Source organism: Triturus cristatus, chromosome 3_1 (assembly GCF_964204655.1).
Source record: "Triturus cristatus chromosome 3_1, aTriCri1.1, whole genome shotgun sequence".
Classification (NCBI taxonomy): domain Eukaryota; kingdom Metazoa; phylum Chordata; class Amphibia; order Caudata; family Salamandridae; genus Triturus; species Triturus cristatus.
In genome coordinates, this window is record NC_140583.1 from 113007536 (window position 1) to 113023159 (window position 15624).

The 15624-nt window shown below is 44.4% G+C and overlaps 1 protein-coding gene across 1 annotated transcript in view; it reads right to left on the reverse strand.

Annotated features, from left to right (window-relative positions):
• Positions 1–3588: 3588 nt before the first annotated feature.
• The window catches only part of LMO2 (LIM domain only 2), a 38476-nt gene continuing 26440 nt past the window's right edge, over positions 3589–15624 (reverse strand). The window contains exon 3 of the mRNA XM_085643520.1: positions 3589–6462. Coding sequence (XP_085499646.1) covers positions 6243–6462 — 220 coding nt within the window. The 3' untranslated portion in view covers positions 3589–6242. The remainder of the gene's footprint in view (positions 6463–15624) is intronic.

A 15624-nucleotide genomic window follows, 5' to 3' on the forward strand; every position in this document is an offset into this window, starting at 1 on the left:
GTTTGGGACACATTCTTCTCGGATTGGAGCAGCTTCATAGGCTCTTTCTAGGGGCTGGGAACGAGGGGACATTATGAGGCTGGGCAGGTGGTCCTCGGATTGCTATCAGCATTATGTGTGCAGCGGCTCTGGGGGGGTGGTAGTTTAAAAAAAAAAAAAAAAAAAATGTTTTGTTTGGTGTTTCCTTTTTCTCATTCTTGTTTCTCATTGCAGGTTCGGTTATGGGTCCCCTCGCCAGGGAGATGTCCATCTGGATTGTGGGGCATTCTTTTGTGAAACGGGCGCAGGTCCAGGCCCGCTCGAGCTACTTTGGGGAAAGTTTGGGGTTTAATAAAGATTTATTGTTGGTTGGTTGGCGGGGTAGGGGCGGTATGCGGTGGAAGGAGCTATTATCGGTGCTGAACGGGCTTTTGGTGGATGGTAGGTGCCCGGATGTGTTAGTGGTACATCTAGGGGAAAACGATATGGTCAGGGAGACGGGTTTGAGGCTGATGCGGGCTATGAAAAGGGACTTGTCGTTGATCAAAGCTCGGTGGGAAGGGTGCTCCATTGCTCCATTGCATGGACGGAGTTTGTCCCCGTAGAGTTTGGAGAGGGGCGGTCAATCCTGGGGCAGTTGACAAAGCTAGGCGGAAGTTGAGCACTGAGATGGTGAGATTTTGTCGGCAGTCAGGGATTTGCAGGATTGCCCATAGGGAGATTTGTTACGACACGCCGGATTTTTACAGAGATGATGGGGTCCACTTGTCTCGGCTCGGCATGGACCTGTATCTTTTGGAGTTGCGGGAGGTGTTGGCCCGGTTGTTAGGTGTCTACCGTCGTTAGACAATGGGGACTGTTGGGGGGGGCAAAAAAAGGGGGAGGCGGCGTACACTCCCGCCTTTTTCTGGGTGGCGGGGTGGTTGACAGTTGGCCGGGATTGGCTGGAGTTTGTTGTTATATGTTGGTAGTTTGTGAGTAGGAGCAGGGAAAGGGTAACCAGGTAGAATAAGTTTAGATTAGAGGTTGGTTAGTTACAGTAGCACAAAGGCAGGTATGGATTACGGTCAGGGGAGGTTAGGATTTGGAAAGGCTAGATTGTGTAGGATTGGGTTACATTATGGTTATGGAATGTTATGTTGTATTTTGTGGGGTGGGGGATCTGATGTGGGGATCGTAGGGGTGGGGGGAGGAACAAGAGGTCAGGAAATTCTTGTATAGTGAGGTTTTTAGTTTTGTAAGGCAGTGGCCAAGGGATGAAATTGTGATATGCACCTGTTTCAATAAAGCGGCCTTTTTCGCACACAATAAATTGGTCTCGTGTCGGCTCGCATCCCCCTCCCCCCCCCCCCTCTTTATCTCCCTAGGGAGCTTGTTGCAGCCAAAGTGCCATAGGCCCTCCGAATGTGAGCAACGAAAATGGCGCCCCATTACCTGGTTTGGTAGTTTAAAAACCTCCTATAATAGGGTGTGCAGGAGCTACGCCCCTCGGTTCGCTGGGACTCGGTGCCACTTCACATGCTGAACCATTGACAGCTCAAGCGTCGGTCCAGCACAGTGTGGAGGAGTCCTTTCTTTATTGCGGAGGCCGAATCTACGTGCGGCCTGGACACGAGGGGGTCCTGCCGCGTGGTCCCCACCCAATAGAACTCAGGCCACCCTAGATTTACAGAACTGCACCCGCCTCTGAACCAGAGAATTGCGTCTGTGACAGACAGGAGTGTTATAGTCATTCTGGACAGCAAAGGTGCAACATTTCTTCTACTTTCTTTAACTTCACAAAAATGCAGCCTTTTACCTTGCACCTCTTCTGCTGAAATAGTGTAGACGTTTTTTTTTAACCTTAGGAATTCCGAGAAAAACGTCTGATGATTTGAAGGCAGTCTATCAGCCAACGACAGAGCTCTCTCAGCGATGTTCAACAATCACAGACGGGTGGCCTTGTCACTGTGATACCCTAGGCACAAATTGAAAGTTATGATTCCCGAAAAGTGGCTAATATAATAACAAACAACTGCTACTATATGGAGATGAAGGGCTGGAAGTAGACTCTATATATTATATGGCATATTATAGACAATATGTTGTCCCATTAAACTCGTCATGTTATCAACATTTTTACATTGGTTTCTTAAGTCAAATAAAGGACCGTGAGTGCTTATGCAGTAGGTATCAATAAATGCCAATACATTCTATACCTACAGTGTCTAACCCAGATTCCATCCAATCCACTCTTCCAGGATATCTACATAAGAGAAATGTACCAATCCGAATAAATCTCGTTTACAAAGCCAGTGGTTGTCCTTGATATCTGGCTTGCGACACCCCTGCTATAAAGGGTGAAACGTGCTTTGTAGTGAATCACACAATGCTTGTGTTCAAGTAAAGATGGCAGCCGCGATCAGGCTCAGATCTCCCTATTCCCAGTTGCTCAGTTTAACCAGTGCCCCCTCATTGCCCGATTGCTGCACACAAGAACCGGGGCCTTCCCACTCCTCTCTGAGCCAGGACAACCCAATCTTTTAGGGATGACTTGTAAAGTCCAAGATAATTTCAAAAGAAAAGTGTTCTTGGCCCTTTTAAGACCCCAGTGCTATCTCGAGTGCCCCAGCTGCCTTCTCTGATAGGTGTAAGGAAAACGTATCTGTGCTCTGCAGATGACCCTTCTGGGTGCCGAGCTGGGCTGGGTGGAGCACACCCGGCCGTCTGCAAGGAGGGTGCTGCTGGGAGAGAGATAGCGACAGGGAGGTGCAAAGAGCTGGGCCCCAGGGATAAGAGAAGTCCCTCCGAGGAGCTGCAGATAGCTTGTTGGATGGAGCAGACATGCTGGGCTGGTCTTGCATCCCATGGACAGTGCAGAACGAGTGATAAACCCGAGTATTTTACGGTCGCGCTTCCTTACACTGCATTGTACGCCTCAGTTTCTTGAAAAGCACGTGATGTACATACAAGAAGTTAACAAAAGCAACACAACTCTGTGTATACGCATGCGAATCATTTTTGAAAACTGAAAACACGAATCGAAGAGAAACAGTGATGTGGGTCTATGCTTTGTGTAGTTGTGTGTATGTGTAATGTAATGATCTGCCCTCACAGCAGTAATAGAAAATGGATTTTGATGAATTCTAAACTGATGAGAAACTGTCCCAGGTAGCTAACCAAATCAAACTGCAGCCCAATTCGCTGTAGCAGCAAACAATAGAATGGTGGGTCAAAGTGGTGTGTACAATATATATTCTCAGAAAACACATGCATCTTTTTTTTCTCACCACATTTCGTCGCCAAAGATTTTTCTGAAGACTGTATTTTTTCAAGAGACTGTCAAGGTCGGTTCATCTTTTTATAGGATAACTGGGGGAAAAGATGTTCTAAAGCGCATGCGCGGAGAACATCTATTTCGATTTCAAGATCCTGTTGATGCACTATTTTCAAGACGTGTACTACAGCCTACCCCGAAAAGGAGGCGCATGCGCGTTTGACAAGATGGTCATGGATTGTGACATGAGGAATTACGAAAAATGTGGGTGCCCCCGAATGTTATTCTAATGTATGATGTGGCACGTCTTTAATTTTGTAGGCTCAGACATTAAAAAGAAACAGAGACGTGAGGATGTTCCCAGTAACATTTTATGGGGTTTTTTTCAAAATGCGTCAGAAAGTTCAATGCAGATGAAGTCACATTCAGCGATGTGCTGTTAGTCAACTCCTTCAAAGACACCCGTGTATTAAACAATCCAGTGTAATTGCTGCCCACGTGTGACACAAAACCATGAGAAACATTCAGCCTTGTTATGTCTGCACGGACCAGGCATTCCTTTTATCAAACAGAAAATACATTCTTGGATTCTGGTTAAGATTCAGTAATGGATTATGAAGGAATAGCCAGAAATCCGATAAACAATTGTCAAGACAATGATGAAAGAGGGAGACCAGATTTAGGATGTGGGCAGGAAACAGAAACAAGACAATAACTGATCATTTAGTAGAAATAAATACTTCCGTTCCACACATTGTAGACATATATGTACATCTATTTACATACACCAGGAGCACTGGTTTCTTTTACAAATATACTAAAGTTAATTATTGCCATGCAACCAGGTCCCATTTCTTTCTATTGAAGATACAACGGAGTCCTTCATTTCCTCATCCTGAGCAGCTGGTTTAATATAATACATGTTTTAAAATTGTCATTACACAATCAGAAGTGGTTTTAAACTTGTGGTCTTCAGGGACTAATTGTGGACCAAAGTTTATGCATGTGACTTTATTTGCTAATAGCCCCAGTAATCACTGATTCCAAGTTACTACCACTTAACTAGCACAACCGTGACCAGTGCTAACAGGGCCCATTTATTATGACCTCACGTGACTGCTCGTATTTAACCCCTTGTGCTCTGGATCTAGTTAAACCTATTTGTCTACAGGATACATACACATGATACAAGAGCATGGGGTAAATCAAACATCCAGATCTGCAGAGTGTAATATTATTCATTACATACATGTCAACAGACCCGATTTAGGCAGGTAACACCCGATTTTACAAGCCAAAAAAGGCTTTCTTTTAGCTGTCTCCCATATAAAATTACATTTGCTTCAATAAAAGTCAAATGTACTCCTGCGATTTTGTTTGAAAATCTTTAGGCCGTGGCGGTAAATTCCGTTCCGCTCGTGGAATTTGCGGAATTTGGGTAATTTTGTGTTCCGCGGAGAACGCAGAATTGCCAAAAATTCTGCGATCCGTGGAATTTTTTGCTTGTTTGCGCTTTTAAAATGCGTGTTCGCAAGATATTTCTCCCCGAGCACGCAAACAGGCTTCACGAACAAGAAAAAAGCATCGCGAACGGGTGGAACAAGCAATTCCGCATGTTCGCTGAACTATTGCGTGCTCGCGGAGATTTTTTACCATTTCGTGGAGCTTTGCGTAGCGCGACTACGCAAATTCCGCCCACCCCTAAAATCTTCCACTTCCCTGTTCTGAAATGTTGGCATGTATATTATTATCATTTTATCATTAATCATGTCAGGGCCCAACTGTAAACTAAAACTATCCCCAGGAAATATGTTCAACTCAGGCCCACGCTGCAGGAGGCCGGCCTAGGATGAAATAACAGAGACGCGGTTGGGTCAGGAGGCCCTTTCTGCTCCGAGAGCAGCTCCCGCCAGCAGCCCAGAGTGGCAGAGTCACCAGTCCGGATCACTGGTCCTCCCCACACTCACCAATGGTGATAAACGGGATATAAGGCTAATTGAATTTACAGGTCAATAATGTATGTGTGTGTGTTTTCTAACATTTGAGAGCTAATTGAATAGAGTCCTTGTTTTGTTTTTTGTCATGACTAAAAGGCTAACTGAACACGGTTTATATATCCAAATAGTGTGGATTGCTTTTAACCCCTTGTGTGCCCCGCCCTTTCCCCGCCCTGTGCCGGGCATTGAATTAGCGGGCGGGGTTCATGACGAGATAGTCTCGTCATGGGCACAGCGCAACCGTGGCCCATGACGTGACCATCTCGTCATGGGCACTCAAGGGGTTAAAAGGTGTTTCCCTGCTTAATAAAGAATTTGTTCAGATGCACTTGAAGATTGTTGTCTCCTTTTAGAAGTCATACAGGTTGAAATGTGCAGCTCATGATGTCATAAAGAATTCCCACAGGTTGAATTGTGCAGCTCGTGATGTCATAGAGGAGGTTTTCCAACCACTGCTCTTATGATGACCACCTCCTGCCAGCTCATTATGGACACAGTTTCCAATCCTGGACTTTTGTGTGATAGCCTAATGTACTCGTTTTCTTTACTTGGAACTGACTAAGCACAGCTGAAAACAATAATTTGTAGCTGAAAAGTTCAGGACTGGAGGCAGTGTCTGTTGTGACCTCGGGTGAGGCTGTGGTCGGTCTAATGGCTAATTGTGTAGGAACAATAGCGAAATAAGTAACATACAAATGTTCGGCTATTTCTAGTTGGCTGAAGCCAATAGCACATGTTAGGGTGCATGTGGATAGCTCACATTTCCATTAAGTAGAACATGAAGGTTATATGAAACAATGTTCCGTTCAAGGATGCGTAGACTCCGTTTCGATCGCAGACACTTTCCACTGCTTCGTTCTGAAGTGACTCCCACACGCTGGTTTCGGAAGCATTGTTTTATACATTCTCAGTGAGTCGCTGCACTGATGCTTCCTTTTGGCTCTTTCTAGCGCACATCTGCATCCAGCTGAGAATTAAACCCTATTTGTACTTCAGCTGTCAATCAAGGCCTACATCATTCCATTGATTTTAGTCCATTCAAATATGTCCTGCTCACAGACAATGTCTGAGTTGACCAATAGGTATCTGTCGCCAACACAGAAATGTTTTTGACATGCGGCACATTTGAAGCACTCTAGATGGTAGACCTTGTCTTTCACCCGCATGGTCATCTCGTAAGCCCGGATCCGCTTGTCGCACGAGGCGCACAGGCCATCCTGTCCGAACAGTCTAGGGATGATAAAACAAAATTAAACTTACATTGCAGCAAATTTAAAGGACATAGCATTATTTATTGACTTGTCATTAGTCATGATTAAATTAGTATGGGCCACATCTAATGATCAACTCTATACAATAGAGCATCCATAAGGTAGCCAATAGCTTCAGGCTCCCAGTTTCCTCTCTGTCCACTCCTCACTGCTAGCTTGGGCTACAGCATGCAGACTGCAGGAGGTAAGGTTCTTTATGTTCATTCTTAGTTGTTAAAACACTTTAATATCTAATTTGCTGCTCAACTGTTAAGGCGATGACTTACCATTGCATCTCAAAAGTCCAATTTAAGAGTTTCTTTTACTGCCCCATAAACAATTATAAACTATGGGAAAATGAAGCCCGAACCAGGATGTCCTCAAGTTAACTAGATAGCTAAACCAATACCAGTACCCACGGCAGAGATCTGTGTGCACTGTAGGAAGGTCAAAGATAGACCTTGAGGCATGGCCACAGTCGATAAATCGAATTCCGTTGACTTGGGCGACAGTAGGGTATGTTAAGACTATGTTGTAGGAAAGGACTGCATTCTGTGGAATGCTGAGCGATCTTTCGTTCTATTTGTAGGTCTCCTTAAGAGCTCTTGTACACTGGGAAGCTTCATGTTAGAGAGCTGCCATGTCAGGTAAAGAAGGATGGTATTAAATGTACATGGTCAGTATTTCCACAAGAAGTTGACTACATTGTATGTGCCTAGACAAGGATTTCTCATAAGGACTATACCAGCTCACCTGCAATGTAGGGCTAGACAACTCTGGGCATGTAGACAGACCTTTCAGGCTTACTAATTGTAAACACACGTATAATTTCAAGATTCCTTTACATACCTTATGCTATGTCTCAGACATATGTGCACCTGTATTTATGCGGGAAGTTGGTAGTCTGTTAACACGCACAACATATAGGGTTGTGAGTGATATCTAATCTGTGGTCAGTTTACCCTACTTAGGGCCTTATGGTTTGTGGGAGTGTGTTGAATGCCATAAACTGTGGTCCCCTGCCAGTGTGATGGGGGGAGGTTACGACCTACAGCTCCCTGGCAATATGGCGCCCACCCACAATGCCGAAATAAGACCCTTAATCACAACACATATGATATCACAAGGAATGTGTATCTAGTCACCCATCAGGATGATGAGTTCTCCACCTTCCTATGAAGATTTAATTTGTGATACCTGGATCACGACAAGCGACAGGCATGACTCTGTGATCGGTGCAATGTCTTCAGTTAGATTAACAGTTCAGATTGCAAGACTGCTTACACTGTGTGATGCTTGATTTATGAGATTTCCTTCGTCTATCTGCTGGTGGTTGCAGGTGGTGGGTACTGTTGCCCATTTTTTTGGACACAAAAACTTGTGTTACATTATCAGACTTTGACCCAGAGCAATAGCGAGAGCGGGAGAAAAGGGAGAAAGAACGGTGTAGAGAAGAGCAGTGACAAATATGACATGAGGGATGAAAAAGAACTTGCAAGGTGAGCTAAAGGGGCAGGAAGTGTAGGGTGACAGAAGAAAGAGGCATGAGGTGGGACTAAGAATTTGCAGTTTGGTATTCCTCAGTTTCAGCATTTGGCAGTGCAGGTCATGGGCTCCTTATATTTTGAACTGTACTGAACTGAAAAAATGTATTGAGCGCTGCAGCTAGCCTAAGGGGCATCTTAGTGCTACCAACAGCTACAGCAACAGGAAACACCAGTTTTCTACACAGATGACTGAAATAACCAGGTCTTGACCAGTTTCCTATCAAGAGCATAGTTAATCACGTTATGAATACCTATAGAAAGGAAGTGCCATAACTAAAGAGATATATAAGAGAAGGATCTCCCACTGTTTCTCAAGAGGTCGAACTTGGGTATTATCAACAGAAGGCGGGCAGCAGACCTTATGGCGTGGGCAGGAAGATGGCGCTGCAGCTTCCTCCTAATGGAGAGATGGCCGGAGTCGTGCACTGCTCTGAGAGTGATTCATATCATCTTAAAGATCATACGTTTCTATAATGGGAGCCACGAGTTGAGCTTTGATGGAAGTTCACCTGGGGATGTTCTTCAGGACCCCATCTACACAATTCTGCACTGTATGAACATGCTGCAAACAATGATTAGGGAGGCCTTACATAAAAGGAATTTCCGTAATCCGGTCTGGAAGACATGAGGGCCTGGGTCACGGGATGAGAGGCATAGAAATAAGTTTTCGGCTAACCCAACGTGTTTGGAAACCAACAACTGCAAATCAGGTGATTTCCAGCAAGATAGCTAAATGATCATCAAAGACTAGATTTTTGGCGAAGATAGTGAGGTTGGGTGGAGTACCAAGTATTTTGGTAGACCGTTAATGTGTCCAAACCGGAGGTGGGGGGGGGTTACCAAAGAGGATGGTCTTGGTATTCTCTTTATTAAGTTTTAGGCAGTTCTTGTTCATCCAAGAGGCCTCCTCTGACATACGGACAGAGACTAGAGATGGTCAACGCAGGGTTTTCCCGGATGGACATGATGATTTGCATTTCATTCGTGTAGGAAAATATGTTAAAGCAAAACGTTCTGACGAGGGATGCAGCAGAGGAAATGCATTCATTAAAACGTGAAGGTCTAAGTGACGAGCCCTACGAGCCATCATACTATGGAGATGAGAAGTTGAGCCATAAGGAGTGCAGAAAGAGGTGTGAGTTGGCTCACGTAGAAAGGCACGAAAGCACTGGAGGAGCATGTCAGAATCGAATAGTCTGGGAATGAGCACTGAGTGAGATACGCTGTTGAAAGCTGCTGAAAAGTCTAAAACAACCAGAGCAGCAGCTATCAGTTTGTCCAAGATCTGCCTCAGATCATCAGTCACTCATGGCAAAGCAGACTCGGGGCTATGGAGTGGTCTGAAGCCCAAACGCAAAGTATCGAGCAAGTCATCATCCTCCAGGGATGCGGAGAGTTGAGTGTTGACTTCTTTCTCAACGATGTAGGTTGGAAGAGGTAATAGAAAGATAGGACGATAGTTAGAGAGAAGAGAGGATCAGCAGAGGGTTTCTTCTTCAAGACAGAAACCATAGGTGGTTTCTATTTGGCAGATAACGTGGCAGTTTCTGACCACAGAATATAGATATTAATCAGTTCCGACAAGAACTTCATGGCGCCGAGCTTCAAAATATGAGGGAGGCAGGTATACAAAGGAGATCCGTTTTTAGTTTTGACAACCGGCTTAGAAACCAGAGCTTATAACAGACTGAATTTCTGCAAAGATGAGCCTGTAGGTTACAAATCGTTCTTTCCAAGTGGTAATGTGGCCTCAGTGAGGGAGGTACTCAGGAAGTTACTGTGGATGTTGTTACAAAGCTCCTGCATAGGAAGTGTGTAGCTATGACAAGCTTCAGGACTTCAAAGCTGTTTTACTAGAGATAATACCTCGTGAGTGGTGTTCTTGCTATCACAGGTTACAGACATGCAATTAGTGGCTCTGGTAGACTTCATGGAATTTTTATATTTGTAGATGTCCTCCCTGTAGTGGGTTTTACCTTCCTTACTATAGGTTTCTTGCTACAATTATGTTCCACATTTTTACATTTGCGTTGTAATTTCCAAAGTTCCTTAGAGAACCAGGGTGTAAATGGTCAGCATTTTTTAGGTTTGAATGCTCTCATGGGAGTCATAATTTCATGCTTTAAATTAACATCACCTCTCTTCAAGAGAAAGGGATGATTAGACACCACACTTCCACCCTAACACAACAAGGTGCTCTGAATCAGTTGCTAAAACAGGAGACTTTTGTTCTTAGCTCATAGTACCCAGGTACCCAGCTCAGGCTCCCAGTGGGTCAAAAAAAGATTTGGATGATGTGGCCTCACCCACGTAATGTGGCATGCTTCATCATTGGCCACCTCATCCCACTATGGTAAGATAGTACTTCCAGGGTGGACTCAACCCCAGATAATGGTGGAGTTCTTACGATATTGATGTGTATGGACGATACTGGGATCCAGCTATTAGATTAAAAACACCTTAGGGTATACCACACGGATATCCTTTATATGGTGGTACCCTAGGAATGATTAAAAAGGTAAACAGACCTATTGGATGTCTAGGGGTACTATGGTCTGATATATTTGGAAGGCTCACAGTGCCAATAAGTAGGCCAGCAGTATTCCTCAAGGCAGTGTTGTGAATTGTGTTAGTGTGCCGATTATTGATATATTAAGTGAAGAAAGATGTTTGGTACCTCTCCTTGCATAAGCTTACCAACCTACGGTACAAGCACAGAATTAGACATTATACTCAGTGGCGGAGCCTCCATGAGAGCAGAGGAGCATCTCCCATCCGCTTGACAGCAGGAAACATGAAAAATGAGAAGGTAATAAAACAGATTTATTAGCATTTTATTTTTCGTCCTGGCAGCAGCCAAGTCTGAGGGCGGGGCAGCAGCAGGGAGGAATAGTGTGCACTTTAGTTTAAAGTGCACGTCACTTTGGCCGGCTGTCTTGAGACGGCCAGCCTGACATGCGCACTTTAAACACTCCATACCAAGCTGTGCTAGAATGCTGGCTGGAGAGCAAGCACAGACCCCCAGTTATTTAAGAAGCATCTCACCAGCATGCTCCAGCCAATCCCGGTGCTTGTCTCATGCTGCCGGAGCAGCATGAGATAAGCATCTAGATTGGTATAGGGGAGTTGCTGGCAGGAGCTCTGGTGGCCTGTGCTGCCGAGATGAAGAGAAGCCCCGAGCACAAGGCAGTAAGTACGTCAATCTTTCTGTTTTTTAAAGTTTGTTTAAGTCACTGACAGGCACTGTGAGAGACTCGCAGTGCATTCAGCCTGAACTCCAGAGCTCTCCACCGTGGCCCCTTATAAACACTGTTTAAAACGGACCATGCTTGAGAGCTTTAGCTTTGAGCCTAAGGACACTGCGGGTTTTTATCAGTGCCTGTCATTGGGATATATATTTGGCGGAAGCCCCACCTGGTTTGTTTGCCGCTGGCCACCACTGATTATGCCATCATTGCACATGTTGTAATGGCAGTGGTTCAAGTACAGCACACGTGATACGTAGGATGACACTGCAAAAAACACACATAGATAGACATGCATATTTAAATGGAGCTTCGTGACCACTTTCAAACTCGCTGGTGAGACTTTTCTTAACCTACTATGGCCAGAGATGGGGACTCAAGCCAGGGCCGGCTTTAGGGCGGTGCGACCGGTGCCACCGCACCGGGTGCTGGCTTCCTGGGGGCGCCGTGTTTGAAAGTTTATTAAGCTTTTGAAGCACCTGCTGCAGCGTTTCTTTCCGCCGGCAATTACCAGGCCTCACATAAATGTCATGAAAACCCGTGTGATTAATTATCTTCCTGGAGAGAGATCAGTGTTTTGTAAAGTTGAGGTTTTGACTTAGGTGAAGTTAGTGCAGAGGGTTAATATGCCTGCTGGAACGTGTACCAAGTAGATTACAGAGTGCATATGATGTAAACAGATCAGCAGAATACTGCTTTCAAAAGAGACATCCTTTTGTTACTTGCAATTTATAACTTAGTCCTAATATAGAATAGTGAGCTATTAACTTTCATCCCAGAACTGCATACACACCGCAAAGTATTCATTATTAGAACATTGATTCATGTTGCAAAAAGGGTTAATTTGGCTAGAAATCCATTCTTATTATTAAAGAAAACTCCCAACTATGCTGTTTCTTTTTCGACTCTGCGTTTGTGCTTCTCCACACCAAGCACTCTTAAACTATACTGCCTACCTGTATGGATGACATGTGACTCCCAACACTTTTAGTCCTTAGGCTTATGTAACATTTCCTATACACGGATTTACACACATATGATTGATTGTCTCTGTGTAATGTGTGTGTGATGCAAAGTGCTCTGACACCCTACACTGGTATGAGTGGCGCTATATAACTAATTCAATGCATCTGAGAGAGTGTGGTTATGGTGACTTGGTCACTGTTAAAGAGTGCTAGTGAGAGAATCCGTGGTGGAGGTGGTCATTGGGGGGGCGCCAACAAACATTGCACTAAAGCCGGCCCTTATCACAGGGACCACAAGAGAATTAACGATGGGGTTGGCCATAACCATATGGGCTCCTACTGAATGCCCTCCACCGGGATACCCATGGCAAAGAGTGGAGGAGCTGAATAAAGCAGCGTCGTTGCGTTACAAAGAGAGGGATCCCTTGAGCTCTGAAAATTGTTTTATGATCAAAAGAACAACGGGGTCCCCTTTGGATATTAAGGAAGAACTAACAAAGGATGGCAGAGCAACTAAACACTCTGTCCAATCACTCACTGGAAATCCGCTCCCCCGCCAGACTCTTGGGATCCGTATGGAGCGCGCTGCAGATGGCTGTGCTCTAACTTCCCAACAAAAGAACACCAAAAAGAAGGGAGGAGATGGCATCATTGCCCGATATGCACCCACCTCACCTTGGTGTTTGCTTTTGAACACATCATTATCAACTGCATTCTGGCTGCTAACGTGGAGCAAGGTGCTAAAATCCCCAAAACTGCCGCTAGACTCACAGGTTGAGTAACATCATAACATTTCTAGACCTTGAAGGTGTGTAACCCAACTGAAAACATTTCTAACTCATGGGCCAATTACGGGTGATGAGGAGTACCCCGTAGTATTTCCACACTTTAAAGTACAGATACTTTTCGTATCAGCTCTTCGGAGTTGCTGGAACACTCGCCATTTACAAGATGGCCCCTGAGAAATGGGAAATAACACGCAGGAATCTGTTTTTCATACCTGTTCCCACATGTTATTCCCTATTTGAGGGTGATCTTTCATCTGGACTTTTAATCAATGCATGTTCTTACCTTCCACCTCCTCTCCCTCCCCTCTGACTCACCCTGAGTTCTCCCAAGCAGTTGTTGCCTACAGCGGGATCCCTGTGCAAAGGATCAGTCGATAAAATAAAAATACAGCCTCAATCCATAAAATGGGAAGTCATTATGCCTGATACTGATAGACGGCTAACAGAGGAGAGCCGGGGGTGGCACTGGCTCTATTCAGGAGAACTGTTTTAATAACAATAACGACTGTATAGCGCATTCTACCATTTGTCTCCTATCTAACTGACGATAAAAGGTTTTAATACTAGCCAGTCATTGATACGAGGATTAGAAACGTCATCGATTGGGTCTCACATAGATCTCTATAATAGTGGTATCTCGACCCGGTAATAGAAGCCATAGATGAAATATGGTTTCTCAGAGTAAGGCATTATGTTACCAAATATAGGTATGTTGTAAAAATGTAGAGGTGACCAATATGCAACCCAGGTTTGTCAATTTTCTTTACCCAAATGGGACATAGTTTCATACCAAAAGTACCATTAGAGAAAGATTATTGAATTACCCTGAAAAAAGCGAGCCGCGGCATCCACCGAAACATGGTTTTTCAATGAGAAACTCAAGGCAGGCAAGTACGATCAAAGGCCTTTGACTTGATGATCAAGAGAAGACAAAGTGATAAGCAACAAATGGTCCTACTAAATGGAGTCTATTCTGAAAAGAAACACTATAGCATGTGTTGTCACAGCTAGCTGCCGGCATTGAGAGCGATTAGGTTTTTAATGGGCAAGTGGCGCACAAGACTCCATGTTGCAAGGGTGCCTGCGTTGGCGCCAGTGCTTTATTTGTAAAATAAAATTAAGGGCCAGGGGTCTCGTTAGGAGACCCCTGCAAATTCCACCACACATTGCTCCTGCCATGCTGCCCAATGGTAGTAGCAACACAACTACTAAGCATCACACTCCTACAAGTGAGAGAATTCGGAGTATTCCAGGCCCCCAAAGCTATAAGAATGGCTTGGGGACAGGGAATAGTCATTAGGTCGAGCCTTCAAGACCTCTCTTACATACTTTAGTATATACTTATTATATACTTATATGTGTATGTACTTTGTGGGCTCTGTAGATCAGCCCTAGAACTTGCCTGCTTCCGTTTAGGGACTTAGTTTCTGTTCAACTGCCTATATTTAACTGTCTTGATAGATAACGACCAGCAGAGGTCAGTAAAATACCAGAATTGCTTTCTGCTGAGGGACTTTATTTTTATTTTTCTAGCAACTGCCTCTATTTAACTTTCTTGATAGAAAACGACCAGTAGAGGTCAGTAAAATACCATAATTACTTTAGCATTCTCTAGATTCCAGTCCATAGAAATTGTCTTCCACGAGCACCTGTAGACAATAATATTTTTTTCAAATCTTGTATTTTCACTGATATGACTACAGAAGGCCCAGATTTTATATTAAAAACAGAGCTTTTGGACGATACCATTTCCCACTGAAAGGCAATATTTCTCTCCATGTGTTCCCATACCTGGCGTGTCACACAGTTTGGTGCTTACTTTCCTTTCATGTTAAAGAACAGTAGATGTTTCAGCACACTGGCTAATGTGCTGCATAGCTAAATACATACAAGGTCCCAAAGGCGAGACTGACTGCATTGCAAATGCTTGTCTTTAATGTGTACTGAATTATTAATTGACTGTTGTTGTGGTCATCTCAGACAGCGCCACCTTGTAGCAGACTGCCACATGCGCCGGTGTTGACAATTAAGTACTGGTGCAGGGCACCGGAAACCACCGGCTCAAATTAAGCACTGTTTGGTACTAGGCTGCCTGAAGTGTGCCAGCGCTATGAGAGAGCAGAAGTGTTCCATATCTTAGTGCGTATGGTACATATCTTCTCTTTCCTTTTACACACAATGCAGTGCAACAAGTTGCCTTGCTTCGTAGCGTTGATGAAAGGGTGATGAATCTGGCCAGTAGTCTTCAATCCAGAACGTCTGACTGCCTCAATGCTTTCCATTCTCCCCAGCGCAAATCATTTACGAATGAAATCATCTACTTTCCTGCCTACTCAGTGATTGGCCATCTACCTGTCCCTATACTATTTCCCTCTGACCCTCTTCACAAATCACCATCAGCCACAAATCCTGGAGTAATCTTCAGCACAGCCTTGAACTTGGAATCATTTGTAACCACCACGCCTAAGGCTGCTGGATTCAAAGTACTTGAACTCAGCAGAATCTACCCTTGGATACCTTTCATCACTGCAAGAGCAGTACTCTCAGCTCTTGCCTTCAACTGAGTTATTTCAACCACCTATAGGATGGTCTCCCCT